The sequence below is a fragment of the Phodopus roborovskii genome, unplaced genomic scaffold (genome assembly GCF_943737965.1).
Source record: "Phodopus roborovskii unplaced genomic scaffold, PHOROB, whole genome shotgun sequence".
Classification (NCBI taxonomy): domain Eukaryota; kingdom Metazoa; phylum Chordata; class Mammalia; order Rodentia; family Cricetidae; genus Phodopus; species Phodopus roborovskii.
This window is the reverse complement of record NW_026126485.1, coordinates 6,925,179-6,949,149: the sequence shown is the minus strand read 5'-3', so window position 1 is coordinate 6,949,149 and position 23,971 is coordinate 6,925,179. Positions and strand designations below refer to the sequence as shown.

Genomic DNA, 23,971 nt, shown 5'->3' with positions numbered 1-23,971 from the left:
TGACAGGTGTGAGTAACAGTGAGGTCCGGCAGCCAGGAAAGTCTCCCCACTTCAGTGCCAACTGGATCGTGGGCAGTGCCGACCTGGAGATCATTAATGCCACAACCGGCAAGAGGAGCTGTGGAGGCTCATCCCGGCTCTGCAAGCACGTGTTTTCTGCTCGGTGGGCACGACTACATGGTAGGGTAGGTCGCACCGGTCCTTTCTGGGAAGAAAATTAGCTGTATCCAGGTTCTGGTTAAAGCCCAGAGGAAGCTCCAGGGAAATGGGATGTCATTTTGTCTGCAGTAACTATGAGACAGGACATGCAAACTGATCCCCAGGGTTACTGCCCTTTCTCCAACTAACTGCCCAGGAATTTCCTCCATGCTCTTACAGCTTTGCTACCCAAATGTGCTCCTCAGAGCTTGAGGAGTGTGTCTAGTGAAGTCAAACAACAAAAGAGTATATTGTTGGATCATCTAATCCCACCAGACACTGTGCCAAGCCAATTGGTTTACAAAGCATGTCATGAAAAAGGTACATAAAAGGGCTGGAGAGAAGACTCCATGGTTAGGTACAATTGCTCCTCTAGGTGAGACCAGAGTTCAGTTCCAGAAATCTTGTAGCCACACACAACTTTCTGTAGCTCCAGTTTCAGGGGATCCACTGCCCTCTTTTGGCTTCTGCTGGCACTGCACGCATGTGGCCCACACATATACATCCAGGCCCACACATATACACATAAAATAAAATAATATAATAAACCTCTTTTTAAGACATTAAAAAGAGAAAAAGAAATTAATATTATTCAGAAAGTAATAAGGATTGGCAAGGTAGACTAAATCGACAAAAGCACTTGCCAGCAAGCTTGAAGGACCCAAGTTCAGTCCTCAAGACCTACATGGTAAAAGAAGAGAATTGACTCCTGCAAGTTGCCTTCTGCCCCCCAAATGCACGTTTATAGCATGAACACACACACACGCACACACACAGACACACACACACACACACACGAGGGTGGGAAGGAGGGAGGAAGAGAAAGAGATGGATGGGGAAAAGGGAGACAGGGAGGGAAGGTGAGATGGAGGGAGGGAGGGAGGGAGGAAAGAGAAGGGAATTTCCCAATAAATTTCAAAGATGGTAATTGTCTGAATTAACATTTTCCCCAACCCAGAGGGCTACCCATTTCTACTGCAGCAATGTATCAGAATCTTCTTTCCATTCATAAATAGATAACTACATTTGTGGAGGTTAAAACTCAACTGCAGGCTTTTGTGTAGTTTGAAAGCATAGGCAACTATAATAAAATACAGATCAAAATTAAATCAATGAAGAAAAAGTATTTTGCTCATTTTTTTTTGTATTGGGACATAGCTCATCCAATGAAACCTTTGCTATGAAAGCACAGGAACTTGAGCTAAAGCCCCAGAAACCACGTGAAAACACTGAGCATAGTGGCCTATTAGTTCCCAAAATGGGGTAGGCGAAGACAGGCATATTCCTGGGGCTAGCTATCCACCAGCCTAGACTAATCAGCAAGCTCTGGGCCAGTAGGAGACCTTGTCTTAGAGAAGAGATGGGGACAAAGTTGACACCTTCTGAAGAACATTACTCCTGAGGTTGGCCTCCAGTTGCCATGTTCATCTGCACACATATGTGCACCCATATGATATATACATCCAATAATAGTGTTTGGACTGGTATATTGACCAGTAGAATAGCAGATATACAAATATTTAAGCATTTCTGTCTACTCAGAGAATGTTGAAAATAACAGTCACCTAAGAGTTTGGCAGTAACCTTCTGCCTCTGCCACAACCATGCAGATGTGGGTGTATGGCACCATACGCTTCAGTTCTGCTTAGAATTCTCTACCTCTTTTATGCCCACTCTGGCCCCTTTCCCCATGCCTCATCACTTCCAAAGATTTTGGAAGGTCTGGGAAAGCACCGCTCTTCTTGTCTTACATGTTATCATGAACGTGGTGGCATTGGCCACAAACCCTCTGGGAAGACCCTGTCATGTTATTTGAAGCTCACCTACCACAGGCTTGCTGCTGCCTTCTGTTGGGGGACTGAAGACACAGATGGATATGCTCTCCCTGCCCTACATTGCTCTAACTTTTGCCTCCTATGACCCAGAAGCCCGATAACATCCCATTTTTACTGCCTTTTTACTTAACAAACAGCATAACTCAAAGCCCCTCTTCTCTTCTGCCTGCCATGGTACCATTAGCACACAGACCTACCTTGGTAATCCTTCTCCAAAAAGAATATAAAAAGCTATGGTTTATTATCAGTGCTGTTTCTGTTTCTTTCTGGGTTGCTGAGATTTTGTTTGTTTGTTTGTTTGTGTAGGGGTGTTTTTTTGTTTGGGGGGACTGGGGGTATTTTGAGTCAGTGTCTTTCTATATATCCCAGGCTGGCCTTAAACACACAGCAGTCCTCCTTATTCAGCCTCTAAAGTGCTGAGATTACAGGTGTGTGTCATCACACTCAGCTAAGAAAGCAGTGTTAAATTCTTAATAGGATGTGAGTCATATGTCATATTATACATTTGTTAATCATCTGCACTTCTGATGAAACAAGCAAAGGTTTTTGTCCAGATAGCTGCACTTTGGTTGTTGTGTTTTGTTAATATGTATATTTATTTATACATACAGGAGGGAGGGTGCATGTGCACGAGTTTGGAGGCCAAACGTCAATGCTGAGTGTCTTCCTCAATTGCTTCTCCAAGAAAGCCACCTCCTCAGGCCCTTCCACCATACTGCTAAAGCAATGGAGAAGGAGATGCAAGGGTTGAAATCAAGTGTATTTTGTTAGTGAAAGTCTTCATGTTACTGTGACAAGTTGAATTCACTTCCCCTTTTTTTCCACAGCTAAGCACTCGGATCCCCAGCCATGGAGACACACCGTCCATGTACTGTGAGGCCAAGCTAGGGGCTCACACCTACCAGTCTGTTAAACAGCAGCTCTTCAAGGCTTTTCAGAAAGCTGGTCTTGGCACCTGGGTGAGAAAACCACCAGAGCAAGATCAATTTCTTCTAAGTCTCTAAGTCACTAGACTCCTTTGCTATTGGACCAGAATGAAACTCCTGGAGAGGATGGTGTGGTGTGTCCATCGGTTCTTGACATTTGTTCTCCTTCACTGTTCAGGAACACATGTGTTCATGTTTGGATGAGAGACTAGATTTGAATTTGGCTCATGCTGCTTCTCCCTGGGTTGTTAGTTCCAACAACTCTGTCCACATAGCTAGAGGTAAAGCATTTTTGCATTAGTCCCATCCCTTACTGGGTATCAAAAGGAAATAATCTGTTCAGGTAAAGGGATCTTAGAGGCAAGATTGAAAAATCAGTACTGAAGTATAGCCTCATACTCTGTCCTCTGTGCTTCCTTCCCCTTCAATGGGCCTCTCCAGTGGTGTGATTGAGTCTCACCAGCACAAGTTATATGACTTCAAGATAAGCCACAGGTGAAAAGAAAAGCCATGGGCTCCCCAACTCCAAAGAACCCAATAGAAATGCTATATTCATTCAGGCCTTTCTACCTTCTTCCAAAAAAGGATTTGAGATGACACTGTTAAAGAGAAACTAAAGTACATGAAAACCATGTTTATGACACAAAGAGATAGTTACCTATGACACAAAAGTCATGATCTGTGATCTAAGAAAACAACTTTTAAATTGCCCAGTGGTAGAATGTTTCAAACAAACCCAAGCCTACTCACTTGATAACAACCTTTTCATTACTTTTCATAGATAATGGCAGCCATGGAACTGCAGAATGGTTAACTACTACCCAATAATTTCTATATTAGGTAATAGTAATGAAACTAAGCCTTAGATCAAATTCTGAATTTCTTAAATGGATTTTTATTATAAAGAAAGCACACACACACACACATAAAATGCTCAACAAACTCTTTAGGTTTAAGGAGCTTCTCACTCTCTATCCCTTTAGGTTCCTTAATCATCATCTTGCATGAATAAAATGATAATAATTATAACAATAATAATGATGGCTTAGCTGCCAAAATTAAAGAGAATAGGCATCAAAGTTCAGAGCTAGACACAGACCACTTTAATATTTAGCCTATATCATCATCCCTACACAGAGAAGATTCAGACAAAGGGAAACATGTCACTAACATAGTTTTAGTCAGCCCATATTTCTTGAATTATTTTTTCTACTTGGAGCTCATTTCTAACATTCATCAAGCTAGTTAACATGTGTATAATCTTTTTTATTTTAAAAAAAAATCCCATCTGATGGGCTGTAGAGATGTAGAGAGGACTTGTTACTCCTAGAGAGGATTTTTGTTCAATTCCCAGCACCCACATAGCAGGTTACCACCATCCATAACTCCAGCTCCAGTGGTTACAATATCCTCTTCTTGTCTTTGAGGGTTCCATGCACCCATGCAGTACACTTACATACATGTGGGAAAATTACCATACACATAAAACAAAACTTAATAAATCATTTTTGTCTCATCTGAACTGCATTGTTTTGTTTTTGTTTTAAAAATTGTAGGAGGAACCACAATTCCTAGTTAGAATTCCAGCTCATCAATCATCAATAAAAATACAACAATTACATCATGATGTATATATTGTGACATATATTATAGGTATCATAAGAATGAGGCAAACATGAAATGCATTGAATTGTAGCTATCTGACACAATAAAAAGAAGAGGGGATATATTAATTCCTTGGACTTATTATGAGGCCACATTTATCACTAAAGTCCTTTGAGAAAAGAATATGAGCACCACTGTAAAGACATTTTCAAGATAAACTTTCAAATACATGCAAATGTTTGCAAATAAATGATTTATATTAATCTTTTACAAACACTGAGGAAATGGAATCTTCACTACAATCAAAGGGCCAGCTTCTAGTAATCTCTGATAACTTGATGTATAACTAGGAGGAAGGTAAGAAACCTTGAGAGCTGATTTGTGGCTTAGATGTTGTCTTCCAGCCACTAGGTACAGTTACTTCCTGGCTGAAATCTAAGACCCTCCTTCAAGTCATTTGTATTCTGAGGGGTGGAATGGAGAATGCAGAGTACTTGGTATCAGTGTGCTCCAAATAGTGTTGTTGGTTATAAAAAGATTGGCATTAACTGCAGGATCTTAAACATTACCATCATGTGATGGAAAGAGGAAGAACAGGACACCTTTCATGTATTCTCAGTAAATGCCACCACTTCGGCCTATGCAAGAGACATAGAGAGCAGTTGCTTACCCAATAGTGAACACCATCATGTGCAGTTATGACTCATGGTGTCTAAGGTATGATTTTCCAGAAACAACCCAAACTTTCCTAAAGATGAATATCTCCTGGGGGGAAAAAACAGGTTAAATTCATTCTACCCCTTAGCACTAATGCAGAAATTTACTTATTGATTTTAAGTGTGTGTGTGTGTGTGTGTGTGTGAATGTGTGTGTAGGTGCCTGCAGGAGGCTGAAGAGGGTGACTGAGCCTCTGGAGTTAGAGTTACAGGCAGTTTTTAGACACTGGGTGCTGGGAATCCAACTTAGGTCCTCTGGAATATGCTCTTAATCACTGAGCAAACTCTCCAGCCCTGAGTATTACTTAATAAGTCAATAGGCAATAATAGGAAATTCCTAGAAAGGAGAGATAGAAGATCCACATATGTCTATAGCAGTATAAGATGTTTCTGATGCTACAAATGTGAATTTAAGAGACTATGGCTTTTCCAAAGAGACGTCATGGGAAATGCCTTCTTTAATAGTTGACTACCTTGCAAGATCCTTGTCAAAGCGAATGTGAAATAAGATAGAGATAGGAGGAAGGAAGCAGAGGGTCCCCGAATCTGTACAATGAAAAAAGAGTTGCTGAAGTTACCTAAAGTGAACCCTGCCATATGCTGAGAAGCAGAGGTCAGGAAAAGGCAATCTTCCAGAAACAGGAAAACACAAAGAGGCATTATGAGGGAAGAATGAAAGGCCTGTGACATTTATTATCTGGAGCAGGCAGGTAGCCACATCCAGATTTCGCATCTACAGCATACAGGGACATATGTGTGCTGCCCCTCACCTACAGAAACCCAACCCACTCTAGAAGTAGCTGGTCACAGGCTCTGGCATACATGGAATAAACCCTGAAAGAGTGAATAGGAAAAGTCTAAGAGTTTTTCTCACCTTGGTATCCACAAAAGCATCCCAACCCTACTTTAGGCTGTCCTGCATTTTAACTACTGAATTAGTGTCTTGGGAGTGGCTCAGAAACACCCCATCTGAAGTTTCTATAAGAATGAAACACAAATAGGTCATTTTTCTTTTCATCACCCTGGAAACAAATACAATAGAACTAACCAAAAAGAACATGGATAGACTATAAAGAGGACATGGAGGTATCTTAGCCACCTTGGATGTTCCTTGTCCACCTGATTTATCTCAAAACTAACCCCATATCTCTGATCTTTATACCCTTTGTTTTCAAACCTTCTGTCTTAGTATGGATACACATTCAGTCTCACTTCTAACGTCCAAATAAAAGTCAGAAACATCTTTATCTTCCTCCAATACACATTGCTTTCCTATTATTGAGTTAAACAATTTAAAGTTTCCTGCCTGGCTCTCAGTCAAAAAGCCAGTGTCTATTCATTTGTGAGCCTTTTCACAGGACTGAGCCCCATGGTAAATTCCACGAGGACACAGAAGCTCTGCTCATCCCCCTCCAGCAAAAGATCTCACAACAATGTATAATATCAAGTTACTGAACTTAGGATTTCTTTGGATTTTGTTTGTTTGCCCAGGAAAAGATTTGCAAGTCTCTGACAATCGCTTCCTTTTGACTTCTGTGATCCTCTTTAACCTGTATATATCTATCATGTCACTATTGGTTTTTTGATGTTGTATTGTCTCTTACAAATGTCAGGCTAAGTTACTTTTCCAAAAGATGCATAGCTCATTTTTTCCATATAATTTCCTTTTCACAGGATGGTTCTTACAAATAAATTTAAATGCTTTTTGTATAGTGTTTACCATATTTGATGAGCCATAAATAGTAAATACATAGTATATCAATGCCCAGAATAGAATAGTTGCAGTATTTTGATGAAATCCTATTTTTAGATTATAAATTTCAAGATGAGTCTATAGTATCTTGTTTAAAAAACTTAAAAAGAAAATTGAAATTTAAATAGAGTAGACTTTTTTATTTAGGGAAATGTCTATGATCATTTTTAAGAAGCCATTCTAATAAAAATGACCTAATTGGCCCAAAAAAAGATAATAAATATCACTTTCTAATAGCAACCAAAGGAAATTTAGAAAATTCCTTTCTTTTTATGTACTACCAGTTGACAGCTGTGACCACCTTTTCCAGCCAAAGTCTCAGCATTCAGCAAAGCCTGTTTCTCCATCACTCTTATTTAGGACAATTTTCAGAATTCCGCAGTATCACATAGGATTGTGCTGAACATTTTGAAGAACAATCCTAGCTTTGAATGATTGCAGAACTCATGAAGGAGTAGAGAATGCAAAGTGCCGCCCCAGGAAAGGGTATAACACCAAGAATCAACCTTATCTGGGCAGCGGGAAGAGGTGATATAAAGTTGTTAAGGATGGCTGCACGAGTGGGCACTGAGGTTCTTCAATGGAGGGCTTTGAAAGGTTTGGGCCCAGGGCGCTGTCCGTGGTTCTGACTCATAGTTAAACATGGAAACAACTTTTTCTGGAAACGCCAGGGTATCCGTGGCTCTTGTCACAGTGCTTCCACAAAGTTTGAATCAGATAAGTGATGGTGGAGAAATAAGGAAACAAAAACAAAACAACATATATCTAGGCCACCAGAGAGATGTCATGAAGAGCAAGCAGAGCATTGTCCCACATAGTTTCACCGACCCCAGAAAATGGAGTTGTTCATTCTTCCAGCAATTCTGCTTTCTTAGATTCTTTTCTCATCCCCCAACACCACATTCCTCTAGTTTGTGCTTCCCTCCTACCAAACTTCTGCTCTTTTCGTTCTGGTTCCCCACTATACCTGAGAGGAGTGAAGTAGCAGGCAGATTGGTGCTCACAGTCAAGAAGTTCCCTATGTGTTCATGTGATAACATGATTACAGGGATTTACAACAATCATCCTGAACTCCCAGAGCATGTCCATTTCAGCTGACCTCCAACCAAAAGAATCACAGATGTACACATCTCAAAAAATTTAAAGCGAACAATGTCACCCCTTCAGGGAAATGTACAGAAATAAACCTGGAGAAAATACCACCTTATTTCCCAACTCATCATTTTTAAAGGGTTTGGGGAGATGGTGTACCCTTTTAAAAATAAATATAAAATTATCTGGATTCTAGTGCCTCTTTCACATGGGTACCTGATTTCTATCACCTGTAAGTCTGTGAATTAGTTTAATCAAATTTTTCCCAGCGGTGCCCAGCTAATTTTCAGCACTTTTTAAGTAAAATGGACTTAAAAAACTACTCATTCTTAGTTGATGGTATGTACATTAAAAAGCATGATCGAATGGCAATATTGTATCAATGGATGTATATTTGTAATATTTGTAAAATAAAAATCCAAAACCTTACAATATGAATTTACATATGTTAATTTGCCTCTTCTGAGTTCTGTAAATTGCACTTTGGTGATACCTGATAAGTGAATGTTTCTCTTAAGTGAATAAAAATAGCAAGTAAAGTTGTTCTTTCCTGGGTTGTCTGGTCTTTTTTCATCAAGCTGAGTATTAGGGAGTGTCTGAAATACTATAATGGACAGGACTTAGTTAAAGCCTGAGGAGGGTCCACCTTCCTCAAAGAAGTAGAATATTTACTCTAAAACTTTGTTCTTCTAATAATAATGTCAGTTATCAGAATATGCCAGAGTAACATTTGCTATCTCAGATGTTGCCCTTTTAGAGTTGATATAATCAAACTAGTTAAATTATCGTGGAACTAGGAATGAAAATACTTGTCAAGCCTTGAGACAGTGACTTATTTTACCTGTGTGAAATGGAATGAGTGACTTCATGCATAACACTGAACCTCCATCTTCTCACTGTTGAGTGCTGGAAACAAAACATATCTACAATTCCACAGGATTTCCCAGGGAAGTCAAAGATTCAATGTGTCCAATTCTCCACACAAATTTCCCACAGAATATAAAGAATAGCAGTGATTGACAATTATACTGTTAAACACTGATCCTAGTAGGTACCAGGGCATAAATAACTCTAAAACTTCACTTGGGGATGTTTACAGCCTCAACTCTAACTCTGCATGGACTGAAGTTCAATATATCCCAATAGTACATTTGCTTATTTCCAGAGGCATAAGCTTGAACACAAATATATTCAGAAGGGGGCATTTGCTAATGAAAAGAGCTTTGATTTTTCTCCCATTGCCCTAGGTATAGACAAAAATTAAAAGTATCCTGAACAGAGGTCTTCTATACTATCATTTGAAAGACTGAGTAATATATTTTGTCAAAGTATTCTTACCTTAAAATGTATCTGAAATTCTACTACACATGCCCATTAATCTGGAGTAAGGATTTCTTTCTTTTTTTTCAGTTTATATTTATTTTACATTAGCAAGAGTAATCATGAGAGCACATGATATGTTAGGTAAAGGTGGAGGCAGGGTCTGAAAAAGATTATGAGAAGACTGGCTTCCTCCATTCTCAATTTAGTGTCAGTGTTCTGAAGAGCTTCTCCCGGGGTGTGCATGTGTGTTACATGGATGTACATATGCATATGCATGTTCAAATGAATATGGGCACAAAGCACTCAGGTGTAGACCACAGGTTGATGCTGGATGTCTTCCTTGATCATGAACCATTTTATTTATTAAAGCAGGGTCTCTTGCTGAATCCAGAGCCACAAGATGGCTAGTATAAGTAGCCATCTTGCCACAGAGATCCTTTGATCCAAAGGGTTGTGATTACAAGTGGAGCACAACCTCCACCTGGCTAGTTAGTTACCCCTAGTGGAGGGGATAGAACAAGGGTAGGATTACTACTAGGAAATAAAGGATACCATTTGAGAGCTAGGGATATAATTCAACAATATTGCTCTTACCTAGCATGAATAAGGTTTAATGCCCAGTACAAAAATAAATCTGCACTGGAGAAATGTTCAGTGGTTAAGATCGCTAGCTGCTTTTTCAGAGGACCATGGTTTAACTCCCAGCACTCATGTGACAGCTCATGACCATCTGTAGTTTTATTTCCAGGGACTTTGATGTCCTCTGTTTGCCTCTAAGGGGATAGGGCAGCATTGTGATACATAGCCATATGTGTGGACAAAATCCTGTTCTCATATAATAAAACAGATAATAAAATTTAAAAAACCAATAAACACGGAGTTTTTAAAGGTACACATGATGGTTCACACCTGTAATCCAATACTAAGAAGCTGAGGCAAGAGAATTGTCATACCTTTTGGGGCAGTGGGTGTTACATAGTGGCAGCTTGTCTCAAAAAAACAAACAAAAGAAAAGATGTTTGAAAGTGTGACTAAGAGGTGTTCAAGATAGTTCTCAGGTGCTCCTGAAGTCAACCTGTTGGCATTACCAAGCTTCAGGAATTTGAGCATCAGCTGTTTCTCATATACAGCTGAGACTGGTCTCTGAACTAACATATATTATCTCCCAGAAGTAACTTCCAGCCCCGCTCCCTGCCATTTAATATTGCTCACAGCAGAACCCTATTACAGGGGCAGAGGGAATCTATCGTGTTTGGAAATGAGTGGTCAGGGACCTGGTAACCTCTTTAAATGGTTTTACATACATGCCCAAAGCATTCTTCAAACCAGGCAGGCCACTGCCTACCCTAGCCTAGAGCAGAGACATCTTTCTTGTGGCATTTTTCTTTCTTGTTGAGACTTTTTTTTTTGAAACATGGAACATGAAGTGGATGATATATTGTCTTAGTAAAAGGTTTTAGCTAAGCGTCTGTTCCCAAGGAAAAGACCTAGAATCTGTTCCTACTCTTAAAATGTGATCAGTACACATGAAGGTTGAAGGACAAAATGGCCACAGCAGTGGATGTTAAACCCTGTGATTGATCACACCCTTGTCTACTTTGGAGCTATTAAATCAAGTTTCCATAGTCATGTTTAAAGTGATGACAGAAATACACTCTTTCCAGTGAGGCTCAGAAAACAACCATCCTTAAAGGGCCAGCTTTATGGAAAAACACACTAGAGATGAAGCACAAAGGAGATGGGGATGCAGCTCAGTTGACAGCATCCTTGCCTAACATGAATGAAGCTCTAGGTTAGATCCCAATACCACATAAATTGGTCTGCTAGTGCACTTAAGAGGTGGAGTCATGTGGAGAACAGAAGTGTAATGTCCCCCTTGACTGTATATTGAACTTAAGACCCACCTTGGCCAGAGACCTTGTCTCAGAATGAAAGATGAAGTGTGAATGAGCCAAATATAATAATAATAGTGATAGCTAAGTACTAACATACCTCAAAGCAGTCATACTCAGTCCCCTACTCTTTCATAAAAATTTCTTGACTAAACTAAAAATTGAATTCAGAAGTAATTCAGTGGACTGCATGTGTGTGAACATGTTTTTGTGTGTGTGTGTATGTATGTATGTATGTATGTATATGTACATACATGCATGTAGAAGTCAGAAATCAATCTTGGGTGTCATTTTCAGTAATTGTACACTGTTTTGGGGGCATGGTCTCTCTCTAATCTAGAACTCTCCAAGAAAGTAAGCATGGCTAGCCAGTGAGCCACGTGTCTCTCTCTCCCCAGTGCTGGAACTACAAGAGTACGCTACGGATGCCTGGCCTTTGTTTTTAATTTTCACTGAGGATTGAACTCAGACCCTCATGCTTACAAAGCAAGCACTGTACTGACTGAACAACCCAGGACCTAACATTACTGTTTTTAAACACAGTCCCCTTACTTGTCCAGAACTTATACTGGCTGCAGAATTTTGACAAATGTCTGGCCCTCATTATTAGAAAACCAACATCGTGAACTCTTCAAAAAGAGCTAGATTTGCTTCTGTGGGGAAATGGGCTCAGGTGAAAGAATGGAAATGTGATGTCCTTCAGAATCAGACAAATGGATTTCTAATCCTGACTGGGTTGTCAGTCAGTTCTGTGACTCTGTCAAGTTGCACTGTTCTTTCAGGGAGTGCACCTGCACTAGCAGGTAGCTCAGGTAAACTGCTTTCCTTTATCCACAACAACACTTAATAATACCATAATGTTTTAATGACAAGAGCCTATGAGTTTCCAAGAGGTAGAAAACATTGGAAAACAGGACAGGGATTTTAACTCACAGAAGGTAACAAGTTATCCCATAGAAGAACAAGGTGATGTAATTTTTTGAGTCTAAGGGGGAAAAAACTGTCAAGAAAGTGATTAGTCAAGGATAGAACTCAGATACAGAGCACTTGCCTAGCATGCATAAAGAAAATAGCCAATTATTTATAACCAAGAGAAATGGTGTGTGAGTGTCAAAGTAAAGATGTCATTAGGCATTTTGACATAGTAAAGTAAGGTGAGAATACAAGACTATGGAGACAGTAAATATGTGTGGTTCATTAAGAGACTTTACTAGAACAAAAGCAAGACAGAGTAGTAGACCAGAGGAGACTGGTCAACAGGAATGTTCAACAGATAAAGTGTACTCAGTGTCAAGTATGGAGTACTCAGAATAAAGTGAGAGAATCTGCCAGAGACCAGTACAGGCAGGAGAAACCTCTAGAGATGGCCTCCAGTGTGACCTTGTTCTTGAACCCATCTCATCTTAGGCACAGCCCGATATCATTGGAAAGTCTTATAAAAGGGTCTTGGCCAATATGGATCTCTACTAAGACCCTGATTTGAGGCTTATGGCTTTGTTCTAATTCTGTGCTAATGCATCCTCAGTGCTTCACATGTAGCTTGTGTTTACTAACTATGTGTAAATAAGTGAATTGTAAATGAAAGTTTCTGTCCCACTCAGTCCAGCTGCTGTTTAGTCCGAAATAAACACACAGAGGCTATATATTAATTATAAACTGTTTGGTTGATGGCTCAGGCTTCTTATTGGTTAGCTCTCTCTAACCAACAACCCATTTCTATTAATCTATGTATCTCCACGTGGTCTTGGCTTACCGGAGGATTCCCGGGCCTCTCTCTTCCTTGGCAGATACATGGCATCTCTATGGCCACTCACTCTCTCAGTTCCTCTTCCAAGAATTCTCCTAGTCTGGTAGTCCTGCCTATACTTCCTCCCTGGTTCCATCTTGCCTGTTCATTGGCTGAAACAGCCTTATTCATCAACCAATAAGAGAAACATATATTCACAGCACACAGAAGTACATCACACATCAGTGAATTAATATGTATTTCTATTGATTAAGAGGGGCACAAGGAGGTGGGCAGCATAGAAAAAAAGATGAGCAAAACCAGGAGAATCTTTTCAGGCACTCAGCACAAATGCACACATTACTACCTAGTCATTTTGGCTTTTATAAGTTGGAAAGTGCTCCAACACTCAGCACTAAATAACCCTAAAAATGTTTCCATCTTTCCCTCTGAAACCATGACCTAAAACTGGAAATGCTCAGGAATGTACTCCTAATGAGCATACTCAATAATGTGCCTGACCCTAACATAAACACACCAAGTAGAGAGGAAAGGCTGTACCCATACACTCATGGGGGGAGGGGGCTTCTAAATGAAATCCCCTTGCTTCCTTTGTTCAGGAAAGTCATTATTTGGACATAGTGCCCATGCTCTCCTTACCTGCTGCAGGTAATAAATATTTCACCTCTTTTGTGCTTCCTGAATGAATTTACTTTGATTTTGCAACCACCACCACCTAGACTTACGGTGTTTGGTTCCATCATCTCCCCATCCTCAGGGGAGCCAACAACCCAAGACTGACACAGAAGACAAAAGTTTGCCCATCTTGCCTTTGGGGGGTATAATTATTTCTTACAATCTCCCTATGGGATCCAGCTGAAACTCAGGCTATCCTTGACACTCCTCTTGCTGCCTTTTCTCTGAACGCAGGTTCTCTACTGAGTAAGTTCATGCCTACCCATCTAGCTTTCTTGGGCTCTGCTTCCAGCATAAGCCAGGTGGGGAAATTTCTCCAGTATAGAAATGTGTCTGGAAGCTTGACATCCACAATGAGCATGGATCTTTACAAGGAATCTTTTTGTGACATTTGAAAACAGAAATATTTCTTCCTGCTCTTGAAATTCTTTCTTTGTCTTGGTTATCAGAATAGCAAGAGTCGTGGATAGGTCACTTTTGTTGAGACTCAGGCATATCTAAACATATCTAGTCAGTTACAAAGTTTATAATAATCTGTTTTCAAAAGAGACTAAGGAGATTTCCTGGCCAACACTTAAGCTAAACTCTACTTAAGTCTTCAGAGTGAAGTGAATGTACATCCAGCATGAAATCAGACCCCCAATGTCTGTCCTATGAGCTCATCATTGTGAAGTCATAGGCCGGATAAAGAAAACGGAAGGGAAAGAGGGGCAGTTGCTTTTTTCATTTAAAATGAGTTTGCATAACATTGGACTAAAAGGCAATGAACCTTCATTTCTACATGAACTCAGGAGGATGTAGAGTACAGGGTGCTGCAACCCTGAAGCCCAGCTCTAGGGAACCTCCAAATGACAGGAGTGCCCCCATACCTCCATGCCCCCATGCCAATATGGCTCCTAATTTCTCAAGCAGGAAACCTGAGATATTACTGCAATTATTTATCTGGAATGGTAAGAAGAATGATGTCACCTCACCTTGGTATATGAAGGTTTTGGAGTTGCATTTTCCAACTTAGCATGTGTGGCAAGAGTCTATAAACAACATTCATTATTGCTAAAGGGCCATTCTAACCTACTGCAGGGGAAATGTGCCCTCTACCTTTCTTAGGGCCTCTTGTTTCTTAACCTTCTTGTCCTCATAGGCCCTGAGCTCTGCATTCTTTCTGACAGGTTTCCCTTTGAAAGAAATCAGTCTAGCTCCTTACTGCATAAATTTAACCCAGCTATTAAGCCTCTTTGCATAAATATCAAAGGCTGGTGTCTTGAAATTCTCTCTTCCCTGAAAAGAACTATTTGCATTTCAAAAGAGCCAGTACTATCCTGAAAGATCACTTGTGAAGACAGGAGCCACTTTATGGGTGCATGGTCTATTATCAAGTCCAGATCATGTCCATCCATTCAAAAAGAAATAGGTAAGAAACATCTGAAGACTGAAATTCAGTTTGCAGCTTTACCCTTAAGTGAGTTCTGTACTGAATTGGGCTGCAGAAACCCTCTGTTCCTTTTCTTGCCCCATGCCAGTTGTTCGTGTGAGGGATTTTCTTTTTTGTCTTGTGTTGGTTTTTTTGTTTGTTTGTTTTATTTTGGGGGTTTTGTTTTGTTTGTTTGTTTGTTTGTTTTGTTTATATAAAATTATTGGCCTGTTACTAGCATTTCTTATTGGCTAGCTCTGTCTTAAATATTAACCCATTTCTATCAATCTAAATATTTCCACATGGTCTTATCTTACCAGAGAGAGGGCCCGGCATTCTTCTCTCTTGGTCCTACATCTTGAATAACCTCTCTACTACTTCCCAAATCCTCATTGTCTTCTAGTCCCGCCTATCATGATTTCCAATTGGCCAACAGGGCTTTATTCATTAACCAATAAGAGGAACATATTCATAGAATGACATCTTCTGTCTAAATAAAAAGAAGGGTTTTAACCTTAACATAGTAGAATATATTTAAAAAAGTTATCAAATAAGAACCATAAATAATAATATTTAGTCCATTAACATTTAGCAAGATTTAAAGAAAATATTCCATCACCTATCCTATCTTTGTGAGTCTAAAGTACTACATGTAACTTATCTTTAATCCTAACTAAGGAAAACTATAACCATAACTATCTGTCTTCAACTCCTTCAAAGACCACAGAAGGTGGTTATATATAATATATAACTCTAGAAATGACAGAGACAACTCGCCTGGTCAGTCACCAAAAGTTCTTCTGTAATGTTCCATCTTCAGCCTATAGGCCATAGTGTGTCTGGCATACTCCTCAGCAAAGCAGGAAACTTTAAATTGTCCATCTGTATTTGTCAGTCATTTTTCTCTGTGTCCTGTAGACTGTCTGGCAGACTCTTCCATGAAGCAGGAACCTTGTAGCAATGTCCATATTGTATCAGCAGTCACTTTCCTGTGGGTCCTGCATGTCCAGTTTATACAGCATAAAGTCAAACCATCCAGGCAAGAGTAGTTTCTTGCCCAAATGGCTAGTTTTGCCATGTTGGAAGTAAACTCTGTAATGAGTTTCTTTGATGCCCATCTTCCTTTTTGACGCAGGTGGTGTTGCCAGGAGCAGTTATATTGTGTGAGGGATTTCCTACATTGAACAGAAGTTGGTTCCACAAAGGCTGGCATCAAGAGCCCTCTGTACTTTCAATAAGCTCCCTTATCCTGCACCTCCAAGTCTTTGCCTTTTAATGAGATAGTAATACCTGCATTAAAGGAACATTATGAGGAGTAAATGAGATGAGGTTCTAAAGACAAAGTAAACAAAAAATAGATAATAGTAATTATGGAGTTACAGCCAAGACAGGTAACTTTCCCCCCACTTCTATCCTCCTCAATGATCCCCATTTGCCCACACTCCTGGAACATCATCTGGTCATTGATAGGGATGACTGAAGGTAATATCCATAATAGCCCTTAACTCTCTAAAACTCTTTAATAAGCAAATATTTATTGATCCTTGCTGAGAACAAATCACAAGACTAAGTACTTGGGAATAACAAAAAGCAAAGGCACTAGCCTGATTAGCTTTTAACATCAGCATGACCTAGAATTATCTGGGAAGAGACTCTCCATTGAAGAGTTGCCTAGATCTTATTATCCTGTGGGCATGTTTGTGATGGATTGTCTTGATTGTTACCTGATAAATGTAAGAGTTCCCAAACCATTTTAGCAGCAACATTCCTAGGCATGTAATCCTGAAGGGCATTTTAAAAAGCACATTGTAGGGGCTGAATACATAGCACATCAGTTAAGAGCACTAGATGCTCTTCTAGAGAACCTGAGCTCAATTTCCCATCACCTACATGGAAGTTCACAACCACCTATAACCCAAACCCAGAGGCTATGATGCCCTCTTATGGCCTATACAGGTACCAGACACAGGCACAATGCACAGACATATATGAAGGCAAAACACTCACACACATAATTTTGTTTTAATTTTTTAAAGAAAAGAAAGAAATCAGATAATTTGCTAGCCTGCCTGCTAGCAAGAATACATCCTCCATGATTTCTGACACATTTTTTTTTAGCTGTGGAGTGAGTTCCTTGGTCATAAGTAAAGCTGTGTGAAATAGCAAATAGGGCTATCTTCAAGTTCCTGCCTTGACTTCCCTTATTATTAGACCTGGAATTGGAAGCCAAATGAACATTTTCCTCTCTCATATTGCTTTTGGCCAAGCTATTTTATCACAGCAACAAAAATGAAAATAAAGCAGGTACTTCTTGATATCAGGTATCAAGAAGTTGACAGATCTGTTGATTAAATAGAATTTGGAAGCATAAAGAAATTAAATAGTGAATATAGCGTAGAAATCATATGAAAAAGTATAATAGCATGGCGATAATGTGGAATGTGTAGCAAATGAGAATAAAAGAGCATCCTCAGAGCCTTTTGAGCTAGAACAGATTGGATCAGTGACTGGCAGGTAGAATCTGAGGAAAATGAGGGGATATAGGTATGGAGAGGAGTGTGATAGCAGAAGAGGATAAATGGAAAGAAGCAAAAAGCAGTGGTTTTCATTTTTAATTAACTAACAAAGAAACAGGTTTCATTCATTATGGCAAGGAAGAAAGAACTGAGAAGTGCAGGGCCCCGGCATGGTTACATAAAGCATATGAAGTCAGGACCCAAATTCTTGGCAGTTAGTTGTCACTGTGAATGGAAGTTCTTGGGACAAAGCTGTACCTCCCACCAAAACTTCCACAAACCTTCAGCGATGGATTGATCATGGAGATGTCAAAACGTACCTTTAGAGCTTAATTACAATTTACCTTGGTCCCTGGCTATAAAACCCAAAGTTCATCTCTAGCGACCCACTTCCTCAAAACAGCTCCACATTCTAAAGGCTCTACAACCTCCCCAAAACAGCACTACCAGCTGGGAACTAATTGCTCAAACACTGGGGCCTTTCACACTCAAAGCACACCACCCACTGACTAAGAGATATGGTGCATCAGTAGAGGTCAGGTCATATAGTGTGAGCACTTCCTTTTAAATCTTCTGGAAAATTCCATCTGTCAGGGTTCTCCCACTCAGGCATCACACTGTGAAAACACCCAAGTTTATTATCAGTGTCACCATAGTCACACTAGGCTCTACAACTTCCAGCATCCTACACTGGTCAGTGAAGAAAGCAGCCTTATAGAGATGTTTGTCCTCTTCATGCTATTTTATTAAAATATAAAACAGAAAAGAAAAAGACAAAACATACTTTTCAAAACTGAATATCTAATACTTTGGAGCCAATTGATTTTTAATTAAAATGTTATATTAATAATACGTATCATTTACGATAGTGCCTGCCACACATTAGGAATAATTCTTAGGATGAATGTTCTGCCTATGACAGCAGTTCTGGAACCTGCACATGCAGACTCCTCCACATGAAATTTGAGCCTTAAAGTCTTCGTTTGCTGTTTGTTGCTTCCATAAACACCACAACCAAAACCAACATTTCAGCTTACAGTTTATGGGAAGGGAAACCAGGGCACGAACTCAAGGCAGGAACTAAAGCAGAAGCCATAGAGGGATTGGGTTACTTTCTGTGGCTTGCTTCGTTTGCTTTCTTTTATACCTGCCCTGAAGTTGTACCACCCAAAATGGGCTGGGCCCTCCTACATAAGTTATTTACCTAGAAAATGCCCGATGGCTTACCTATAAAGAAATCTGGTAGGGGTATTTTCTCATTTAAGATTCCCTCTTCCAAGATATGTCTAAGTTTGTGTCAAGTTGACAAAATAACCAATCAGGACCGTTGAGAAATCAATCAGTCTGTGCTTTGATTCCTTGTCAATCAAATGAATCAATTAACATATAGAGAGGTGGGCAATGTGCTCAGTTCTGTACTTCGCCACACAATAAGCAGTCAACATGCATCAATGATGTCAAGGGAGTTGACCTCAGGAACTTCTTTCCATGTGCTACATCCTAAATTGCATCTGGTCATGCTCTTCTAAACAACTTCAGCTTCTTATGGTGGCCTCTGCAGCACAGCCAGGACGATTCTGGCAATACTTTCAGATCTTACATGATATGCTCTGAACAAGGAAGAATTACGTCATCATGACCCCAGAGCAACAGGATTGCTTTAGTCTTCCTGTCCCTCCACCAAGAACCATGGGTTTATATCCAGTGGACGAGTGTCCCCTACACCACCCACAGAATTGCTCCCTGCCCCTCCCATGTGACATACAAAATCACCATTCACCATTCCACAGCTGACTCCGCATTGAGTCATTTTTCAAAATAAGGCAAAGTGTCAGGCAGGTTTCCGAAATTCCCTCTCAGACCTGGCAAGCAATGGCCCCAGGAGCTCCCGAAGGTGTGGGGAGGAGGCCAGAGCAGGAGATGTGGACAAGCAGAGCCAGGACATTCTGAAGGTTGAAATTAATCACCAGATGGCCCCAGAAGCTCATTTCCCGCACACCACCAAAAGGAGTGGAATTTCTCATGCAATCTCAGAAAGCAAAAACAAATGAGCACTTGAAGTAGCTCGAGGGTTTCATGGAACAGTAATAAGCACCTCCGATATCCGAGGTCAGGTGCATGTTGCTGGGAGGTAGAGATGGATGAACAAGGCAGCCTTTGGGTAGCACAGTGTTCTACTGCCGAAAATGGGCAGGTAGGTTTTACTAGTGATGGAAGACCTGAGGAAGAGCGTCTTTTGTCTGCTGATATGCCCAAGCCCCAGTTCCCTATGATAGGTAAATGCTTCTTTATATGTGACACAAGAAAGGGGACCTTCATTAGCCTGTCACTAGAAGACACCAGATAAATCTGCATCCCAGAGGGCTAGGTTGCTGAACTCAGTCATACAGAGAGAGAGAGAGAGAGAGAGAGAGAGAGAGAGAGAGAGAGAGAGAGAGAGAGAGAGAGACTGAGTTTCCTAGAACAATCCAGAACAAGAGAACCATTGTAGTCACTAATGCTGGGAGTGCTAGCACAAGTTTGTAATCACAGATCTGTGGAAACAGAAACAGGAAGATAACCAGGTCTTGCTGACCAACCAGTCTAGCTTCGTTGATGAGCTCTGGGGCAATGAGAGATTCAAATTAGGTGGGTGTTTACCTCCTGTAACTCCAGCTCCAGAGGGACCCAACACCTTCTTCCAGCTTTTAAGGGCCCCTAAACTCACAGGTACACACTCACACACATACAAAGATTAAAAGTAAAATAATAAAAGAGCCTATCTAAAACTGGACACAGTGTTTCTTTAATGAGGGAAAGCAAGAGGACAGGCAACAGACAACCTCCGCCATTGGGAACCAGGGAAAAACAACAAACTGAAAGTTTCTCTCCTTGGGTTCCTAACTGGTCCCCAGTGAGGCCTCTGGCTGGTATCTCAGGGAAAGAAAGCGGTGTGGCTCCTCCTTCCCACCTTTGCATTGGTGTATGCTTCAATTTCCTTGCAAAACTTTTAGTTACCTTCCTCACTGCTCTGACAAAAGCGACTTAAGAAGGACAGGGTTTATTTTGCCCCTATCTGAAGGCACAGCCCACCATGATAGGGAAGATGATAAGTTGGAAGTATGATGCAGCTGTTCTGGTGACATCTGTGGTCAGGATCCTAGCCCATAGCATAGCACTGCCCACACTCAGCATGGCTTTCCCTCCTCACTTAAATCTTTCTGGAAACACCCAGAGGTATGTCTCCTAGCAGATTCCAAACCTAGTCACAGTTGACAGTGACATTAACCCTCAGAGACCTGGAAGCCTTTAGTCCCTCTGCATACTCCTTTCTGTCTACCAGCTGTGCTTAGATTTAAAAGATATCTGTCTCCATCACCTGTCTCACTTCACTCCTAAACTTCCACAGACACAGACAATGCAATGCAAAGAGCCTGTTGTGACACGTAAGTTCCCTTCTCAGAGTGTAGCTGTAGCTAGGTCTTACAGTTAAGTCTTCTTCCTTTGCAGGGATGGGCTCTCCCAGGCTCTCCTGGAACTTGCAATCCTCCTTGCTCCACCTCCACAGGCCTTGGATTGCAGACATGTGCCACCCTAACCCAACTGAAGAAATTCTCAAAGCCGCATTTCCAGTGTTTTCTGGTGACTGTGGTGCAAACAGAGATGACCTAGAGATACAGGGCTTGCACACTTAAGTGGCAAGTCCTTCTTGTTTATCTTCTTCCATTAAGGGACAGCCACTGTAGCAGCCTCCTGAAGATGCAGTCTCTACCCACCAGGTCCCCTTGGAGATGTGATGATACTCTCTGGGTCTCTGCATACGGCTTAGGAGTTGCTCACTTAGATGTGTGTATTGGCAGATAACAGAAGGGGAATTTTGTTTCTCCAGAAGGCATCCCATATGGATACTCAGAAAATGGCGATTTTCCCCTTGCAGTAAGAGAGTGCACATGCTAACACACACATGCTTTGCTAAACTTTTCTGAGTCAGCTATGTAGAGAACATCTTTTCTCCATTACCCTCCATAGAACAGATACTTGTTACATGTCACATCCTAAATATAATCTTCTATTTGTTAAGGAAAGTCATCGAATGCAGTAGCAGGAGTGCTTGCCAGGGCTCAGAAACAGAAACGACGCCATCGTTTTGATGAATTTGTTCTGTGCTTCTAAACACGATGTGAAAAAAGTTAATGAATGAGGCCCAGGTAAGCCTGAGGGGTTTCTCTAAATCAGTGCATCAAAAGTCACAGCACATTCCCAACAGTTTTAAGAGAGGTTGTTGATGGGCATATTTCAAAGCAAACAACACTGCTGCTCTGACAAGCCAATTATATTACCTTACAGTGCCTACAGGCACATAAATTATACACTAACATATTTTAGCCTACTCCTAAGAAAGCGATGATTCTCTGGCATTCTTGACAGCGTGCCTGCCCCCTAGTGGGCTCTCAGAGAACTACTCTACGTCCTAACTGCACCATGCCCAGAGAGCACATAGAAACCCAAACACATGAATTCAGAGCCTCACAGAAGTGACTTGCACACAAAAGTGATCTCAAAGGTAAACCCAACCCAGTCTGTGTGTGTGTGTGTGTGTGTGTGTGTGTGTGTGTGTGTGTGTGTGTGTGTGTGTGTGTGTGTGTGTGTGTGTGTGTGTGATTGTAGATAAATTTTTAAAAACATTTTAAATTATTCTATTATTTTATCTCTGTGTTTTTTGCCTGCATATATGTATGTGCACCACAAACATGCCTGGTGCTCTCAGAGGTCAGAAAAGGATGTTGGATTCTCTGGAACTACAGTTATCTGTGATTGTAAGCCATTATGGTATGCTAGAAACCAAATCTAGGTGCTCTGGAAGTTGATTGTGGAGCCAACTCTCCAGTCCCAGAATCTAGGCTTTCACTCCAACTGACTTTAGCCAGAGTCAGAAAGAGATAGTGGATTCTCTTGATCTTTCGTGGCTCTCATCGTGGGTTCTGCCAGATCATATCCAAAAGTGGTAGACAATTTCAAATCTTATAAATTGTTCCAAACAAATCTACTGAGGGATTTCCTCTTTCTACACCCAGCCTCTCATCTATTGTCAGTCATTAGGGGGAAAATCCCTCCAAAGAATCCAGCAGTTTGAGCCATGAAACACTGGAAACATTGTTGGAGGTGGAGTGGCCATTCAGTTGCTTTCTATGCAAGTATAAGGACCTCAGGTCAGTGTCCAGAAGTCACATTTAAAAAAAAAAGCCAAATGTCTGGGCTGAAAAGATAGCTCAGAGGTTAAGAGCACTGGCTGCTCTTCCAGAGGTTCCAAGTTCAATTCCCAGTAACCACATGGTAGCTCAAAACTATCTATAGTGGGATCTAATGCTATAAAGTCATACATGCAGATAGAGCACTCATAATATTAAAATAAATAAATATAACAAACAAACGAAAAAGCCAAATGTCAACACAAATTGAATTTTTTTTTTCTTCTTTTTGGGGGAGAGGGTGATCACAAGGGTGAGTGATGGTCCTGGGAGGAGAAAGTAAGTGTGGTCAGGATGCATGATGTGGAATTCCAAAATAATCAATAAAAATATTATGTTAGTGGGGAGGCCAAATGTAATGGAACACACTTAGAATCCTAGTATTGGTGCCAGGTGGTGGTAGCACATGCCTTTAATCCCAGCACTTGGGAGGCAGAGGCAGGCGGATCTCTGTGAGTTCAAGACCAGACTGGTCTACAAGAGCTAGTTCTGGGACATCCTCCAAAGCCACAGAGAAACCCTGTCTCAAAAACAAAATAAAGAAAGAAATAAAGAATCCTAGTATTGGAAAGGCAGACAGATCCCTGGGGTTCTCTAGCCAACCAATCTAGCCTACTTGTCAAGCTCTAGGCTAGTAAGAGATCTTGTCTCAAAAATAAGTGGATGGCACCTGAGGAATGGCACACAGCATTGAGCTTTGGCCTTCACACACATACACATGAGGTGTGTATACTCACACACACACACACACACACACACACACACAATTTAAAAAAAAAAAGATTGTGAGAACAAAGTGTAATCAGATTCCCACTTTCACTGGAAGTCTTCAAATATGAACCAAAGCCAAGTTTATCCTGTATACCTAACATGTATGCATATTCACAAAACAATTTCTAGTTTCCCAAACAAGAGGAAGAAAGCAAACAATACAAATGCTGTGTCTTCTGGGAGCATGTTTGCCTGGGTCTGACTTACATTTTATGGATGTTGACCTTGAATGCTAGGAAGACTTCTGAAAATCCTAAGGTTCTGTTCTTTCTCATTTGGCCTC

At 40.7% G+C, this 23,971-nt stretch overlaps 1 protein-coding gene across 1 annotated transcript in view; it reads left to right on the top strand.

Annotated features, from left to right (window-relative positions):
* Adarb2 (adenosine deaminase RNA specific B2 (inactive)) overlaps positions 1-3,505 on the top strand; it is a 548,969-nt gene extending 545,464 nt beyond the window's left edge. The window contains exons 9-10 of the mRNA XM_051194782.1: positions 7-185; positions 2,861-3,505. Of these exons, the coding sequence (XP_051050739.1) occupies positions 7-185; positions 2,861-3,037 (356 nt within the window). The 3' untranslated portion in view covers positions 3,038-3,505. The remainder of the gene's footprint in view (positions 1-6; positions 186-2,860) is intronic.
* Positions 3,506-23,971: the final 20,466 nt, after the last annotated feature.